At 42.7% G+C, this 19,251-nt stretch overlaps 1 protein-coding gene across 2 annotated transcripts in view; it reads right to left on the bottom strand.

Moving 5' to 3' along the window:
- The window catches only part of PLCB2 (phospholipase C beta 2), a 384,423-nt gene that overhangs the window by 104,636 nt on the left and 260,536 nt on the right, over nucleotides 1-19,251 (bottom strand). For both annotated transcript variants that reach the window (XM_077464867.1, XM_077464866.1), the window contains exons 19-20: nucleotides 18,822-18,976; nucleotides 7,142-7,306 (exon numbers count right to left, since the gene is read on the bottom strand). In XM_077464867.1, coding sequence (XP_077320993.1) covers nucleotides 7,142-7,306; nucleotides 18,822-18,976 — 320 coding nt within the window. The remainder of the gene's footprint in view (nucleotides 1-7,141; nucleotides 7,307-18,821; nucleotides 18,977-19,251) is intronic.

The raw sequence follows: 19,251 nt of genomic DNA on the forward strand, positions 1-19,251 counted from the left end.
TCAAATCATTTTATTTAATTGAATTAAAATTTTAGAAGCTGCAACAAGGCAGATAGAACCCGCCTCATTTCCTGACAAGGGGCCATCCAGCATCATCTTGTTCCTCAGCCTCACTGTCCCTGGCTTTCTTCTTTTTATTTATTGGGTTTCAGTTCTTTCAATCACAGAAGCTTAGCATCACATGTGGGGGTTAGCACCCTAAAAAACAAAAGTATTTCCCTTGCTACCACTCAGTGACTCAATGCCAGACAAATGATTAATTATTGCTGCTATGCTTTCCCACATCAATACAACACATATTTTTTTTTATAAAGTGCAGCATAATAACCTAAATGAATTAATCTATGTAAAAGTGCACCAATTAAATACCAATATACAGAATCTCACAAAAGTAAGTACACCCCTTATATTTTTGTAAATATTTTATTACATCTTTTCATGTGACAAGACTGAAGAAATTACACTTTGCTACAATGTAAAGTAGTAAAAAAAAGAAAAAGGAGTTTTTTTGGAGGGTATGAGAACACAAAACTTTAAGGTGAAATAGGTGGTATATGTATATATTCTGTCCCTAGATTCACCCTTCAAATAAATTAATTAAATTAACACACAAGCCAACTGTGAATCAGGGGGAAGAGTTAATTGTTTGTAGTGCACTGGGGGTGTGGAGTCTGAAGGGGGAAGGAAGGGGTTATAAATAGATTGGGGAAGAAAAGAGGGGTGGGTACAAAGAGAACTAGGATGGGGGCTTTTTGCAGCCATCTCTAGACCCCTTAATTAAATAGTTTATAACACTTTAGGTTTTATGGTTAAAAAGGGGCGTGGTTATGCTTTTTTTTGTGTTTGATTGGCTTCGAAGATGGGGGTGATGTATATATATATATATATATATATATATATATATATAAAAGCTAAAGTTCCTTAAAATTTTCTAAAGGGGAGGGAGGGTTTTTTTGTTTTGTTTTTTATTGGGTGAAGGGGGTAATCTATCTCCTCTTTCTCTTAAAAATGTGGTTGGGGAACCTTAGAATTGCATGTACAGTATATTTTGGGGGATGGGAATATTATGTGATTTATATACTTTAGTATTTTAATGTATACGTGATTTTTGAAGGTCATGTTATATAATCGTGTATGTTGTGATCTTTGAATGTCATGTTATGAAATTAAGTGTTTTCTTTTCTATAAATTCAATAAAAATATTTTAAACACACTGTAAAGTAGTGAGGGTATAGCTTGTATAACAGTGTAAACGTGCTGTCCCCTCAAACGCAAGCTACATGAAACGGAAGTGGTGTTTTTCGGTGGCAAACGCATTTCACAGTCTCCACTGTTTTATCAGATCTACTAGTAGATTGCGTCATCTGATCGGCCACTGAAAAATGTCACTTCCGATCCGTGTAGCTTGCGTTCCACGCTGACTTGCACTTCGGGTTCTGTGTTCCGGTTGTCGTTCTCCATAGAGAACTGCAGCATACTGGCTTTCCAACCTCCTGGGCATTCACAGAGGCCTCAACGCCATTTCACCACCACTTCATCCTCCAGCGGCATACCATCCATATATACTGTGACCAGGCCAGCCTCTTACCACACAGAGAGCAGCTCGGACCGCAGAGTGACCCTGACCCCTGCACCCTTTACTCATGTGCCTGATATCATTTCCTTTTTGTGAGTAGCCATTTGGCTTGTGTTGTCTTATTAAATGAATACTTTAATACTGCACTGAGTCTGGTGCACCTTGTCTTTGTCCTATTCTGGAAAATAATGGTGGCCACACAAAATATGGACACTTTGGGCCCAATTTGGACATTTTCACTTAGGAGTGTACTCACTTTTGTTGCCAGCGGTTTAGACATTAATGGCTGTGTGTTGATTTATTTTGAGGGGACAGCACATTTACACTGTTATACAAGCTGTACACTCACTACTTTACATTGCAGTAAAGTGTAATTTCTTCAGTGTTGCCACATGAAAAGAAATAATAAAATATTTAAAAAAATATGAGGGGTATACTCACTTTTGTGAGATACTGTATATGATTTGCAATTTATAAAAAATATGTATTTACAGTACTCTGCTGGTCCCCCCCAACAGCCATGGTATTCCTGCTTTGCACAGAGAAACTCACAGAACCAGAAATCAGCACATTGGGTCTAAAATATATTATGTAATGAAAATAGAAAAAATGTATTTCAAACTTTTCATAGCATGTTCATGAGAGGGGAAAGGAGAGTTTAAAAGATTAATAATTAACCAGGAAAGCAGTTTAAACTTTCAACCTCTTTTTCCACTGCAAATAATTAAATAGCTTTTTTCACAATGAAGGAACAGCAGCACATTAATAAAATCATCTGTATGTTCACTCCCTCTGTAAGCATGTATGTATTGTTAAGCAGTTAAGGACCAGGCCTTTTTTTTGCTGACATTTGTTGTTTACAAGTTTAAATTTTATTTTTTGCTAGAAAATTACTTAGAATCCCAAGCATTATATATACAGTGTATATATATATATTTTTTTAGCAGAGACCCTAGAGAATAAAATGGCGGTCATTGCAATTTTTTATGTCACACTGTATTTGCACAGCAGTGTTTCAAATGCAATTTTTTGGGAAAAAATACACTTTCATGAATTAAAAAAAAAAACAGTAACGTTAGCCCAATTTTTTTGTATGATGTGAAAGATGATGTTACGCCGAGCAAATAGATACCTAATATGTCATATGGTACCACTCCTGCTGTCTATAAAAGTGATAGTGTGGTGAATCCATCGCTGGGACCACTTTTATGTGAACGAGAATCGGCCACTGGTTAAAAAATACTACTGCTGCCATAACCACGATAAATAACATCAAAGTAATGATGTATATATATACAGCGGGCCATCCAGAAGTGGATTGAAAGCATTAGGAAAAGCAATAGAGCTTTTACTACCTGAGAGTGCTGATCTTCCCTCTCCATTTCTAAAAGTTGCTGTACAAGGGGTTGTAGGAAAGCTTATATCAAGCCAGAGTGTGTATTTGCACCATTTATAGGTAAAAATATTTTTAAGTATTTAACATGGAAAGTTTGGAGTGATATTGTTATTTGGTATCCTAAGTTATTAAAAATGCAAGTTGTATGGGCACTTTAGGTTTCTTATTCAGGCATTATATAATTCTGTAAAATTTTTTTGAAAGCTTGCAGTGTGGGAAATCCAAAAACAAACACACTTACTCACCTATATCGGTCCCATGCTGGTTGTAAGAGTGAGAACTGATCGACTGCATGACCACTGATTACTCAGTTCTTGATCTTTACTGAGCAGACAGGAGTGATTGACAGTCAATGGAGCGCTCAATGGATACTCAATGGAGCTCTGGGCTGTGGAGGAGGTAGCAGCAACTGGCTCAGGCTCACAGTGGAATGCTTACAGGCTGAGCCAGCTGCCAATCAGTCATCTGGGTGGATCCTGACCTTAAAGTTGGGATCCTTCCAGAGATTGGAGTGGCACTTTGATGTCAGCTGACAGCAGACATTAGCCTGCTGTCAGTCGAATCTGAGTCACAGAAGTGCAGAAATAAGTGCACTCATGTGGGCAAAAAATCTTTGGCTATACTTCAATTAAGTTGCCAATTAATGGTATCATTTAAAGTCCAAACTGTCTGCATTAATTGATAGCTAACATGGTACAAAGCTCTACTACTATTATTTTGTAAGCAATACATAACTGTGGTAATTGGTATTTTTATATACAAAGCCATACAAAAGGCCTTTATATATTTTCTGGCTCCAGTCCAAAAATTCATTGGTTGGAGGACCCACATCATTCGTACCATAACATTGTGCCTCATGGACAGTTGCACATGCAGTCCAGTGTCTTTTTCTTTCTGCATCAAAAACACATTGGATAGTAAGCTATATGGTTTTCAATGGCATAGTTCACACCAGTGTGGTCAGTTTCAGTGCATTCCAGTTCCAGAAAAAAAAAGTAGAATATGCTGCATTTTTTCTGAACTGAACGCAGTAAAACTAATCAAAAACACACCTCAATGCATCGAAACACAATGAAATAAACAAGTCCTTATTTAAGGTGAAGAAAAAAAAAGAGGGAGAAAATCACTGGAACACATAAAAAATGCACAAAAACACATCAAAAACGCGCAAGCAGAAAAGCATCCGGAACGCATCCAGACTGGGTTTCTATGGTATGAACTGTACCTCAAGCTACAGTCCATAGAGAAGCTGCCTTCTATAGCTTTAAACTAAAGGCAATATGATTGGCCACAAAAGAAAGTCAGAACAGAAACTCCACCATGAGAAGTAACTGAGCAAACAGCTACAGTCGGGCATGCAGCTGGGAAAGCGAATAGAGTTCTGGGGTGCAGAGATCACCAACAGCAGGAAGGAAGTCTTCATTCCCTATCTTTAGTTAGACCTCATTTAGAATGCTGTGTCCAGTTCTGGAGACCTCACTAAAGCTGGCCATAGATGGATAGAATACTTATAATTGACAGGACATTCGTTTGTCATTGTAAAGATTTTGTTTGCTTCTAATGCCACGTAAACATGACCGGACTTTCCGGCAGACTAGGTCCGATGGTCTTTTCAGTGGAGTTCTGACGGACTTTCCGAATGAACGGACTTGGCCACACACAATCACAAGTGATGACGTACGACCAGACTAGAATAAGGAAATTCATAGCCAGTAGCCAATAGCTGCCCTAGTGTCGGTTTTCATCCGTCAGACTAGCATACAGACTAATGGAATTTTCGACCGGACTCGAGTCCGTCAGAAAGATTTGAAACATGTTCTAAATCTAAATTCTGTCTGATTTTAGACAGCAAAGGTCTGATGAAGCCCACACACGATCGAATTGTCCGAATGTCCGGCAGATTTGTTCCGTTGCACCTTTGCTGTCAAAAAGTCCGGTTGTGTGTACACTTGATTGTGGAATGAATAGACTTTACCAAACTAATGCCACATTTCTATCCTTCTCCTTTGAATTTTCTTGTCACTGAGTAGAAAATGCATGTCAATTTGATAATCTTGTTTTCCGAAGAACTTCCGTTCGAAATACTACCCATCCATGGCCAGCTTTACAAAAAAATACTGATAAGACAGAATAGTACAGAAACAAGCAATAAAAATGGTGGGTCTGATGTATGAAACATATCAAGAGAGACTGCAGGAAATTAGCAAAACTAACCTTAGAAAATATGATATTTACTGAAAAAGTAGTTGATGTTTGTAATAGGCTTCCAGCAGAGGTAGTGAGTCGGGAATAGCTTGGGTTTGGTCAAAACTTGGGTTTGGATCAAATCCAGAAGGAAGCTCTTCACTTCCACCATTGCATGTAAACAAAGGGGCAGAGATGCTAATGACATCATTGATTTAATACTGTATGTTCATACAGCCATATTAGAACCACAATATTGACCCAATATAGAAATGTAGCAAAGGGGCAGTGATACTAATAACATTGGCAGGGATACTAGTAACATTATTAACTTAATATAGCCTGCATATACCAAGCCATTCCCTGGGTTTGTTTGACCCCAAGTTCGGACCAAATCTGAGCTTATCCCTAGTTATGAGTCAGTAAACCATAAGGTCTTTTTCTGACGTCACTTTTCTATGTCAAATGCAGGATATCAGTGGTAAGTAACTATGTTTGTAACTTGTAATTTGTTGTTTAATTTGTTTGCACTTTTTTCTAAATTTGCCATTTTGCAATGATCCTTAAAGAGGTATAAAAGGGAAATGATTTTGCCTGAAGAAGTCACGTGACGGTGACGAATGCGCAAGGAAGGAAGTGAGAGAGACACTAGGAAGGACATTGGAACGCACCGTTCGTTACTCTGCTTGTTGCTCTATTACTGCAGTTTTTATTCACTCAGAATGTGAGTACCCTGTCACTATACTTAAATAATATTCAATTGGTTGAAACTACTACACTATGGGACATTATCTCTTTATCTTGTGAGGCATACCTATCCCAGGAACAGGAGCCAGTTACCCACCTATACTATTAAGGCTGTAACCTCACAGCCGTGAGGCATACCTATCCCAGGAACAGGAGCCAGTTACCCACCTATACTATTAAGGCTGTAACCTCACAGCCGTGAGGTAAGGGCACATCCATCCACGTATTGAATAAATAGAAGGATTAAGTCACTGCACATGTATGCCTGCATGGATCACTGAAGTTCAAAGCTAGTGCTTCCCCTTAGAACACAGCACGTCCACAGGACTGAATATCCCAGACTGATTACCAGCACCTTATTTTTATGTGTTTATCATTTCACTTGTGTTGTAACGTTTTTTTGCTGCTAGCACTATTTGCACTTTAGAATCACCGCATGGAACATGCATTTTGTTATATTGGATTGATTGTTATCTGTATTTTTTTCACTTGGCACTTTATAAACACCGCATGGAACATGCATTTTGTTATATTGGATTGATTGATATCTGTGTTTTTTCCACTTGGCATGTCACATGGGATTGTGCTTATGTGATTATTCTCACTGTACACTTTTAGTCATATATTTTGGACTATCACCATAAGTTATATACTCATTTATTGTCAGCATATTTTATTGCAGTTTTGTACAGCACCCACGATTTGTATGTCTATTGTTTCAGGCATTCATGCATTACTGGGAGTTTTTATTTGTATGGCACTCTATCAGAATCTATATTTGATTGCCACTCTCTAACATTTATTTTAGTTTAGCACGTACCGAACAAGGATTTGTGCACACCCAGACACATATAATTTTACACTAGCACTTTTTGACCTTTACCCTTTTATCCTTTACCTGCATACTCATCTGTTCCCCTTCCCCCTCCCTGCCCTTTCTTCCCCTTCCCCTTTTTCTTTTCTCCTTCCCTCTCTTTCTCCCCCTTCCCCCCCCCCCCTTTCCCCTCCTTGCTTGTATTCCCCCATTTGCGCAACACTAAAACCACTTAATCGATATTGCCCAGGGAGCAGGTGAAGCTCCCTTCAGTGTTTGCAGCATCCCTCTATTCCCCTTGTCAAGGTGGTTGGCGCAGAGGTACTTTATACACTAATAGTTACTACTAGTTACCTTATTAAAGGCAGCAATCTGGCACAACTGAATTTCATGCATAACAAAAAACACATTGCAGAAATTGTACCTTTTCAAACACAAATGGCTCTTCTTTCCATATAGGGTTAATAGAGTTGGCAGTTGAACTTAATTTTGTTTTGTATTTCCGCTTGGGATCCCCAGGTAATCCAAACAGCTCAACCTCTACGTAGATCTTCACACACTTATCACTGAGAAACTGCCCCGAGATTATCTGTATTCCAAAAGAAACAAAGGGTTAGCAGCTCTAGCCTTATTCCCACTAAAGCTGGCCATGCACTAATAGAACATTAGTTTGATTTTCTTATAGCTAGTGGGCTCAAATCTATGTCCGTTGATGAGTGACAGGAGAATTCAAAGGATGCACCAATGGAATTTGAATTAGACCAAATGAAAAAAAGAGTCCAAACTAATTTATTGGTAGACACTAGCGATCGCCAAACTATGGCCCTCCAGCTGTTGCGGAACTACACGTTGCATGAGGCATTGTAAAACTCTGACATTCACATACTTGACTAGGCATGATGGGAATTGTAGATCCTGAACAACTGGAGGGCCATAGTTTGGAGACCCCTGGTTTAAACTAAAGAGCAGCCAACACATTTTGGAGATCAGAAGAAACTCCCCTTCATTAGAGCTACAGTTAAAACAGATACATGGATAGTTAAAATAGGAACATGGCTCCCCAAATCCTCACTGACTGTGGAAACTTCACACTGGACCTCTATTGCGACTTGGATTCTGTGACTCTCCACTCTTTCTCAAGACTCTGAGACCTTAATTTCCAAATGATAAGGACAATGTTCGACAGCCTATGATGATTTGGGGAGCTATGTCATCTGCTGGTGTTGGTCCACTGTGTTTTATCAGGTCCAAAATCAGAGCAGCCCTCTACCAGAAAATTCTAGAGCACTTCATGCTTCCCTCTGCTGACCAGCTTTATGGAGATGCTGATTTCATTTTCCAGCAGGACTTGGCACCTACCCACACTGCCAAAAGTACCAATACCTAGTTTAATAATCATGTGCTTGATTGGCCAGCAAACTCTTCTGACCTAAACTCCATAGAGAATCTGTAGGGTATTGTTAAGAGCAAGATGAGAGACACCAGACCCAACAATGCAGATGAACTCAAAGCCACTATCAAAGAAACATGGATTTCCATAACACCTTAGCAGTGCCACAGACAGATCGCCTCCAAGCCATGGTGAATGATACAGAAATTCATGCAAAAAGAGCCCTGACCAAGTATTGAGTGCATACTATACTGTACATGGACATACTTTTTCAGTAAGCCAACATTTCTGTATTCAAAATCCTTTTTTTTTTTTATTGGCCTCATGTAATATTCTATTTTTTGGGTTTTCACTAGCTGTAAGTCATAATCGTCAAAATTAAAAGAAAGAAATGCTTGACATATACCACTCTGTATGAGTTTCATTTTGTTAATTGAATTACTGAAATAAAACTTTTTGATGATATTAAAATTGTATGAGATGCACCTGTACGTACCATAGTTTGTAGATGCTGTAATCATCACACAAACCAATTAATATACACTTACATAGTTACATAGTTAGTAAGATTGAATAAAGACACCAGTCCATCCAGTTCAACCTGAGTGAGTGTCTACAATTGTCCCTATCCCTGTACATTGCACACTCACATTGGTCCCTACTAGGGGTGCAACGGATCAAAAACTCACGGATCGGATCATTCCTCGGATCAGAGTCACGGATCGGATCATTTTTCAGATCAGAAAATAATTGAATTTGCAAAAACCTGTGAAAATTCCACCACCATATAGTCTCCACTGTAATATCCACAATCTCCCCCACTGTAATATCCACACCCCCCCCCCACTGTAATATACATCCCCCTCCCCACTGTAATCCCCCAATGTAATGGCAGGGTATTGGCAGAATATTGGCAGGGTATTGGCAGAGTATTGGCAGGGTATTGCAGAGTATTGGCAGGGTATTGGCGAGTATTGGCAGGGTATTGGCAGAGTATTGGCAGGGTATTGCAGAGTATTGGCAGGGTATTGCAGAGTATTAGCAGGGAATTGCAGGAATGGCTGTGACTGTACATGTCACAGAGCAGCGCTGTGGGCTCTACAGATGTAGCCCACAACGCTGCTGCCATCCGATTTCTCCCCTCCACTGTACAGATCAGTACAGAGAGGGGAGAGACGGAGCAATCACATTGTAAACGCAGACGGGTGCACCAAGATGGCCGCCCCTCTGGAACTAGGCCGAAGCCGTGACCTTTCCTAAGGCCGAGACCGCGAAGCGCTCCACGGATCGTGGCGCGTGCCGATCTGAGCGGGGTGACCCGTTCGGATCACGGATCGGTGCCGATCGGTTGCACCCCTAGACCCTACCCTCAAGGAGCCCACAATCCAAGGTCCCCATTCATATACTAGGGCCAATTTTGGACAGAAGCCAATTAACCTACCTGCATTTCTTTGGATTTTTATTGGGAGTTTTATTACCAAAGACATGTAGCAGAATACAGTTGGCCTAAATCTATGAAGAAATGTGATTTTATTGGCTATGTTGGAAATAGGCTGGACTTGATGGACTTGCGCCTTTTTTCGACCTCACTTACTATATAACTTAACTATGTTCTATAACAGAAAGTAGAAAATATCCTTTCTTTTTTTTTTTTTAATGTTTCATCTTTTTTTGTTTATACAGCAAAAAATAAAAAACCCAGTGGTGATCAAATTCCACCAAAAAAAAGCTTTTTTAAGTGAAAAAATTATATAACTTTTATTTGCATACAGTGTTTCATATGTTGAAATTGCTGAATAGCAAAAATGGCCTGGTCATGAAGGGAGAAAAACCTTCCGGAGGTCAAGTGGTTAAGTGGCGAGCAATCTTGTCTTGCATTACTGGTTTTGTAGGTCCCTTCTTGACCATGAAAGTGTTTTGGATTTTTTTTATGCTCCACTCATGTGTGTGTGTGAGGTTTCTTTGGGTAATTCAGATTATTCTTACAACCCAAAAACATACTTTCTTGATCATACATCACGGGACACAGGAGCTTCATTACATAGTGGGTTATATAGGCACCTCTGGTGATTGGACACTGGTTGACCCTAATTGAGGAGAATTCCTCCCCTATATAACCCCTCCCATTTGGGAGGCACCTCAGTTTTTTCGCCAGTGTCTGGGTGATGGTCACGTAAAACTTGCGAGGGGCGAAGGGCTACAACAAACCGGATCCATACCTCGGGCCGATATTTGACTCCCAAGATGGTATGGTACCCGGGCCTCGTCTGCCGAAGAAGCGAGGTTTTGCCTGTAAGTCCTCTCCATTGGAAGACTGGGCTCTGGGAAAACCAGACTTAGTGTACTGTTTATACAGAGCGCACGAAAGTTTCTGGCAGAGCTTTTTACATGGCCCAGGTGGGAGGTTCTTCCCGTAAGAGCCCCAGATATACCTGAAGGTTGGCTAACAATACCCGCCGTGATGGGTGAAGGCTGGAATTGGTCTGGTTCAGCAATTCCTGCGGCGGGGACAGGTAAGGGAAGTCATCCTGTATATTTAAATATATGAATGGATTTCTTCATTGTGAGTAGTTGTATGTCTTACCTGGTTTCCACCACTAGAGGGAGTAAGAGCAGCCTGATGCATACTTACATGCCTTTCAATACACACGCTCAGTGAAAGCCTGGTTTCTCCAGCTAACTCACGTCTCCATTGCAGTCCCTGCCACAGATGAAGGTAAACAGGGGTCCCACGCAGTTCAGGGGTCCCACGCTGCTCCGTTTTGGGTTCTCCTCCCCCCCGGATTCCGCGGTCCTCGTGCACGTGCGCGGGCGCGTGCATGCGTGCCGGGCGCGCTCCCGGCCTAATGGAGGAGGGGGGGTGTGGTTGCGAGCCGTGCACGTCAGTGTGCACGGCGCTGTACTGCGCAGGCGCCAGGCGGCAGTTTTAAAAGCCCAGAGCGTCAGGGGACTGTAACTGGAGACACAGGAGCTGTGGGCAGTAAGCATCCGTGGGGATTGGATCCAGGCAAACCTTAAGACACCTACTCAGCATCAGGTTGTGCAGTTTAAGCATATATTTATTTATTGTGAGACTTTAAGCGCAACAGTGATCGCACTTGTACTAGTACCTCTGCTTTGTAGCCTAGTACTATGTCTCCTCGTAAGAGGGTCTCAGGTGGAGGTAATAAGAGCACTGGCAAGTCACCGCCTAGGTCCAGGGGTTCCAAAAGTGCCTGTAAATTACCATCCCCCTCTGCAAGACTGGAGCCAGCCTCTCAAGATGAGTCGGTGCCCCTGTCAGGTTTTGCAGCCTCTCCTAATGTCGCAGCCCCGGTTTATGTCACTGAGGACTCCCTTAGGGCTACATTGGAGGGTTTTGAAGGAAGAATCATGAATTTTATTTCTGCTTCCCTAAAAGATAGCAGGAAAAGGGGTAGATCCCCTCCCTCTGCTGAAATCCCTCTCTCGGATGGTTCTTCTGAAAATGAGGAGGGATCCCTATCTTTGGATAGGGATCATGAGCAGTCGGATGAGTCAGAGGAAGAGGAGATAGTCCCCTCCTCCCAGGCACTCAGAAAGCAGGTGCAGTATTATACTGAATTGGTGCGTACCACATTCAGAATGCCTGCTGCTGAAGTCGCTACGTCCTCTGTTTCTTCCCTGGGAGTCAGGAAAGCCCCTCAGACTGCTTATTCCTTCCCAATTCATCCTTTAATGGATAAGTTGATGTATGAGGATTGGGGACATCCCGATAAACTGTTTACTCCTCCCAAGAGGTTTTCCATGCATTATCCTGTGGAGGAAAGTTTCACCAAGGAGTGGGGGGTCCCATCTGTCGATGCGGCTGTTTCTTGTGTGAATAAAAACCTAACTTGTCCTTTGGATAATGCGCAGGTATTCAAGGATCCAACTGATAAAAGGCTGGAAACCTTATTAAAAGCCTCCTTTTCCATGGCCGGCGCTGTGGTGCAACCTACAGTCGCAGCCGTGGGGTTGTGTCAGTTCCTCAAGGAACAGGTTAAACAGATGTTTGGGCTCCTTCCCAGTGAGGAAGTAGAAAATTATGCAGAATTGCCTCACATCCTGTGTTTCATAATTAATGCGATTTTGGATTCTGTCCAACAAGCATCACGTTTGTCCCTCATGTTGGTACACATGCGTAGGGCCCTATGGCTAAAGAATTGGGCTGCTGAGCTGTCATGCAAAAAGCATTTGACTGGGTTCCCGTTTGAAGGGGAGCGTTTGTTTGGGGAAGAATTAGATAAATTCGTCCAAAATATTTCAGGAGGTAAGTCTACTCTCCTTCCAGTCAAAAAGAGCAAGCGTCCTTCATTTAGGCGTGCTCTCTCTCCCGAAGCATCAAGCTCTAAACAGTGGCGACGGCCTTCTCAGTCCTCCTCTGCTAGAAAGGCTCAAGGCCGAGCCCAGGGACAGAAAAAGACTTGGGGGCGAAAGCCTGCCAAGCAGAGCCCCAAAACTTCCTTGTGAAGGGGCGCCCCCGCTCGGCAGAGTGGGGGGGAAGGCTCCTGCAGTTTGCAGGCGCCTGGCGGGAAGAGATTCAGGACAAGTGGGTGATCTCTTCAGTATCTCTGGGCTACAAGCTAGAGTTTCAGGAGATTCCACCTTCTCGTTTCCTAAGGTCAAGGATCCCCAGGGATTCAGTAAAGCAAAAAAGCTATTCCTGGCCTTAGATCAATTACTATCCCAGGGTGTGATAGTAGAAGTGAGCCCGAAAGATCAGGGTTCAGGGTTTTATTCAAATCTCTTCACCGTTCCAAAACCAAATGGAAGTGTCAGACCTATCCTGGATCTGAAAGACCTAAACCGGTTTTTACACATCCAGACCTTCGGAATGCAGTCAATCCGCACTGTGGTCTCCTCCCTGCAAGGGGGAGAATTCATGGCATTAATAGATATCAAGGATGCATATCTCCATGTGCCAATTTTTCCCGCACACCAGAAATTTCTAAGGTTCGCGGTAGAGCGGCGCCATTTTCAATTTGTGGCCTTGCCGTTCGGGCTTGCTACAGCCCCTCGAGTCTTCACAAAGATTCTGGACCCTCTCTTAGCAATCTTAAGAGTTCAGGGTATAGCCGTCATGGCTTATCTAGACGACTTGCTTCTCGTGGAGAGAACTGCAGCGTCCCTAAGTCGCAGCGTCACCAAAACGCTAGAACATCTAGAACGCCTAGGTTGGATTATAAACCTAGAAAAGTCGTCCCTACAACCGACTACCAGGTTGGAATACCTAGGTATGATTATCGACACCGCTCAGGGCAGGGTGTTTCTTCCAAGGCTAAAGGCCTTGGCCATTGGAGATCTGGTGCGCCTGATTCTGGGCAGAAGATCTTCCTCCATTCGGTTGTGCATGAGACTATTGGGGAAGATGGTCGCCTCCTTCGAGGCCGTCCCATTCGCCCAGTTCCACTCAAGGCCTCTGCAAGGATGCATCCTTGCGGCTTGGAACAGGAAGCCCCAATCCCTGGATCTTCCTATGCGTTTATCCCCCGGGACACGCAAAAGTCTTGTCTGGTGGTTACAAACCAGGAATTTGCTGAAAGGCAAAACTTTTCTTCCTCTCTCATGGAAGATTATCACGACAGATGCCAGCCTGACAGGCTGGGGAGCTGTATTGGAGGGAACATGCTCGCAGGGGAAATGGTCTGCGACCGAAAGTCTACTGCCCATAAATATCTTGGAGATTCGGGCAGTTTACATGGCACTCATAGAGTGGTCTTACAGACTGCGAGGTTTCCCGGTTCGGGTTCAGTCCGACAATGCCACCGCAGTGGCTTATATCAATCACCAGGGCGGTACCAGAAGTCTGGTGGCCCAAAAGGAGGTGAATCGCATACTTGTCTGGGCAGAAAAGCATGTTCCGTGTCTTTCTGCAGTCTTCATCCCAGGAGTGGAGAATTGGAAGGCGGATTTTCTCAGCCGCCAGCAGTTGTGCCCAGGAGAATGGGCTCTGCACCCCGACGTGTTTCAGAACATATGTCACAAGTGGGGCACTCCAGACGTAGATCTGTTTGCATCCAGGTTCAACAGGAAACTGGACAAGTTTGTGCAAGGACAAGAGATGCACTTGCTCAGGGGTCAAATGCTCTGACGGTTCCCTGGAATCAGTACAATCTGATCTATGCCTTCCCCCTGAGCCCGCTACTGTCGCGGTTCCTGGGAAGGGTCAAGAGGGAGACGAAGTCGGTCCTTTTGGTGGCCTCGGCTTGGCCCAGGCGACCATGGTATGCAGAAATCATGAAGTTGGCAGTAGGCAGGCCATGGACCCTCCCTCTCCGGCCAGATCTGCTTTACGCAGTCTGAATTTGACGGTTTGGCTGCTGAGACCCGCATTCTGAGAGACCGTGGCCTTTCGGGGCCAGTCCTTTCTACTCTGGTCAATGCCAGAAAGCCGGCCTCCAGGCGTATTTATTACAAAATCTGGAGGACATATGTTTCCTGGTGTGAACTCAGGAAGTGGCATCCTAGAAAGTATGTCATTAACAGAATCTTGGACTTTCTCCAGTCAGGCCTAGAAATGAATTTGGCCATAAGCACTATCAAAGTGCAGATTTCGGCCCTGTCGGTATTTTTTCAAAAACCGCTTGCATCACATTCCCTGGTACGGGCTTTTATCCAGGGGGCTATGCGGACAAAACCGCCAGTTAAACCTCCGGTATGCCCATGGGATCTGAATTTGGTTCTCTCGGCCTTACAGGGGCAACCATTTGAACCTTTGCATCTGGCTTCTTTAGCTCTCCTGACTAAAAAGCTGGTCTTCTTAGTAGCCATATCCACAGCTAGAAGAGTATCAGAGTTGGCAGCTCTTTCCAGTAAAGAGCCGTATTTAATTATCCATAAGGACCGGGTGGTTATGCGTCCCAACAGGTCCTTTCTACCTAAGGTTGTTTCAGGTTTCCATTTGAATCAGGATGTAATCCTACCATCCTTTTTTCTGGACCCTCAGTCCACAGAGGAAGAGTCTTTACACACTTTGGATGTGGTTAGAGCAATCAGTGTTTATCTTCAAGCAACTTCTCAGATAAGGAAAACTGATTGTTTATTTATTCTGCCGGAAGGCCCTAGAAAGGGTCAGGCAGCGTCAAAGTCCACTCTCTCAAGGTGGATCAGACAAGTTATTTCTCAGGCCTATGGCTTAAAGGGGAAGATTCCTCCTTTTCAGGTGAAAGCGCACTCTACTAGGGCTGTCAGTGCTTCTTGGGCAGTGCATCACCAGGCCTCCCTGGCTCAGATCTGTAAGGCTGCGACTTGGTCATCAGTCCACACATTCACCAGATTCTATCAGGTGGATGTCAGAGGGCAAGAGGATATCGCCTTTGGGCGCAGTGTACTGCAGGCTGCAGTTTAGGTCCTCAGGTCCCTGGCGGTCTATGTTTATGATCTGTGTCTCCCTCCCCTCAATCTGAGCATTGCTATGGGACATCCCACTATGTAATGAAGCTCCTGTGTCCCGTGATGTATGATCAAGAAAATTGAATTTTTATATACAGCTTACCTGTAAAATCCTTTTCTTGAGAGTACATCACGGGACACAGGGCTCCCGCCCCTCTTGGGTTTTACGTGGTTTCTTATTGCTTTGCTACAAAACTGAGGTGCCTCCCAAATGGGAGGGGTTATATAGGGGAGGAATTCTCCTTAATTAGGGTCAACCAGTGTCCAATCACCGGAGGTGCCTATATAACCCACTATGTAATGAAGCTCCTGTGTCCCGTGATGTACTCTCAAGAAAAGGATTTTACAGGTAAGCTGTATATAAAAATCCCATTGTTAGGTTAGTTGGCCTTTGCCCTAGTGTGTGTGTCTTTATGACCATGGCAGCGACATTATCTCATTTGGGAAAGGACCTAACACAAATGGTCTTTTATGCTCTAGAACAGGGGCCTCCAAACTTCCTGAAGAAAGGGCCAGTTTATTACCCTTCAAACTTTATGAGGGTTGGACTGTGGCATCAGTGAGAGTAAACATTGCCAAATTTGATATTAGGAGGAGTAAACACTGCCCCATCATTGGTATCATTGAGAGGAATAGTGCCCCATTGTTGGTGTCAGTGGGAGAAATGGTGCCCCATTGTTGATGTCAGTTGGCAGAATAATAAGCTTATAAAACCACAACCTACAAACACCACACTAGAAATAAAAGGGGAGACCAAGTGTAAAACCAATATTATAACGATAATATACAATCTTAGAAGAGTTTGTTTTGTTCAACAAACTATTGTAAATATGACTAGAGAGCACACTATAGAAAATAATTTGTGTTTTCTGTTGAGCACATAGTTGATTGACTCAGTGAGGTGTAGTTGAAACCCTTCTCTTTATTGTATACAGAGAAAGACTGCACTATATAGATCAATACATTTTACCATAAATGGTGCTTTTTATTTCAAAATACATTAGGAAGCTATTGTTTACTATTAGGGATGAGCCGAACACCCCCACGGTTCGGTTCGCAGCAGAACATGCGAGCAGGCAAAAAATTTGTTCGAACACCGTTAAAGTCTATGGGACACAAACAAGAATAATCAAAAGTGCTAATTTTAAAGGCATTAATGCATAGCTAGGGGACATGTATAAATGCAAAAAAAAGTTTTAAAAATGGCAGTTTTTTCGGGAGCAGTGATTTTAATAATGCTTAAAGTGAAACAATAAAAGTGAAATATTCCTTTAAATTTCCTACGGGGGGGAGTGGGGGTGTCTATAGTACACCTGTAAAGTGGCACATGTGTCCCGTGTTTACAACATGCTCTGCACAAAATTACATTTCTAAAGCAAAAGAAGTCATTTAAAAGTACTTGCGGCTATAATGAATTGACAATCCCGGCAATACACATAAAAGTCATTGAAAAAACACGGCATGGGATTCCCCCACAGTCCATTACCAGGTCCTTTGGGTGTAGTATGAATATTAAGAGGAACCCTCGAACCAAAATGAAAAAAAATGGCGTGGGAGTCCCCTTCAAAAGACCTCCAGGTCTGGATTTTAAGGGAAACCCTGCGCCCAAATGAAAAAAAAATGGCACGGGGTCCCATTGGGAAGTCCCCATGCATCAGAGGGGGACAGGGTCATCCGGGAACTTCACGGTGTGGCCCGCCCTCAGTTATAAAAGAACTGTCAAAGCGAAGACACATGAGGCGGGTCGGTCACGTTTTTTTTTATTTTTCGGACCTTCGGCGGAGCAAGAGAAGAAGATTTTGTGGGACATTTTTTTTTTTTTTAATAAAGGACTTGTCCCAAGCCGTGTCATGTCATTTTAACCATTTTCACACTTTTTTTGTGAAATGGTAGGGGTACAATTGTACCCTGTTACCATTTCACACATGGGGAGGCCAGGGATCTGGGGGTCACCTCATTAAAGCAGGCTTCCAGATTCCAATAAGCCCCCCACCACAGACCCCCACAACCACTGGGCAAGGGTTGTGGGGATGAGGCCCTTATCCCCATCAACATTGGGAAACGGTGCTTTGGGGGGCTACCCCAAATCACTCTCCCCATGTTGAGGGCATGTGGCCTGGTACGGTTCAGGAGGTGGGGTGCACTCTTGTTCCCCCTCTTTTCCAGTGGCCTGCCAGGTTGTGTGCTCGGATAAGGGTCTGGTATGGATTTTGGGACTTTTTTTTGCATTGATGCATGTCCCATGGGGCAGGATACAGGTCCGAAACACTTTTTATGACAATACCATGCATATAAGCCTTAAAAATTAGCACTTTTGATTTCTCCCTTAGACTTTTAAAGGGTGTTCCGCGGCCTTCGAATTTGCCATGAACACCCCAAATTGTTTGCTATTCAGCGAACACCTGATGTTCGGGTTGAACTTACATTCGACTCGAACATATTAAAGTGATTGTAAAGTCAGAATTTTTATCTTAATGCATTCTCTGAATTAACCACTTGCCGACCGCCGCACGACGATGTACGTCCATTTTTTAAGACTATACTTCAGTTTTCATTGGTTTAGACTGCAGGAAACATACTTAGAATTACAAGCATCACGTAAAATAATCTTCAAATTTATTTATTTGTTTTTTAAAAGTTTTCTTTTAAATGTTTTATTTAATGGCTTGCACCAGATAACACTGAGATAATACATGGACTGCATACAGTTGTATAGTGCACATTTTAGGTCAGTGCAAGACAGTAAACAATAGAAGCTGACAAAAACCTAGAAGAGGTAACAGTGTTCATATAAAAACAAAACTGCATCAATCAAAAAGAAACAATACATCAAGCAAAATAAGACTATGTAAACTGGCACATCGAGTTGGGAGAAGTTCCACTAGTAATCACTGAGCAAAGCCCTGAGCAAAGTTCAGCGCGTAAAAAGTGTCTAACAATGACTAAATAAAAGTATGCAGAAACCATATGTATCCACATTAGCCTGGATTTGTGTGCACCAAAAGATGATTTTTTAACAAGGATTATGCAGGTAAAGAAATGAACAAGAAGAAAGAAAATAAAAATAAAATAAAGGAGGAGGGGGTATGGGGTTCATGGAGTATCTTTACAAACATCCCTATCCTGCTTGTACTAGATAGGAGAGTCAGTACTGAGGAAAAACAAACATTGCCAAGTTGCTAAACTTATCCCATCTTTTCACCAGTTTATGGGATAAGAGTGTGTAATAAATCCAGAATAAAATCAGGTAGGAAACCAAAATAGTAGTAGGACAGTAGTATGTTAATTTTAAATAAAGTTGGAGTCTGAGTATAACACCTACTGTAATTGAGAGCGTGTTGGCCACAACTACATCAATCCGATCAACTGTGAATGGGTCAAACTGCTTGTCTGCTCGTCGCATGAATTCGTGTTTCAGGATGTATCCACTGCCACCATTGAACTCAAAGACTGCCATGTTTTGTTGCATAGCTAAATCTGAAAACAGTTGAAACAATTATTAGCAAAACAATGGGGGTTATTTATGAAAGGCAAATCCACTTTGAACTACAAGTGCAAAGTGCACCTGAAATTGCACTGAAAGTGCACTTGGAAGTGCAGTCCCTGTAAATCTAATGCCGCGTACACATGAGCGGACTGTATGGCGTACTTAGTCCATCATACAATCCGACGGACAGTCCGTCATACTTTCGACTGAACGGACTTGACCACACACGGATACCCAAACAGTCCGTCGAAAGCTTGCGCGATGA

Source organism: Lithobates pipiens, unplaced genomic scaffold, assembly GCF_037356315.1.
Source record: "Lithobates pipiens isolate NorthernLeopardFrog02 unplaced genomic scaffold, aLitPip1_a1.2 Scaffold_30, whole genome shotgun sequence".
Classification (NCBI taxonomy): domain Eukaryota; kingdom Metazoa; phylum Chordata; class Amphibia; order Anura; family Ranidae; genus Lithobates; species Lithobates pipiens.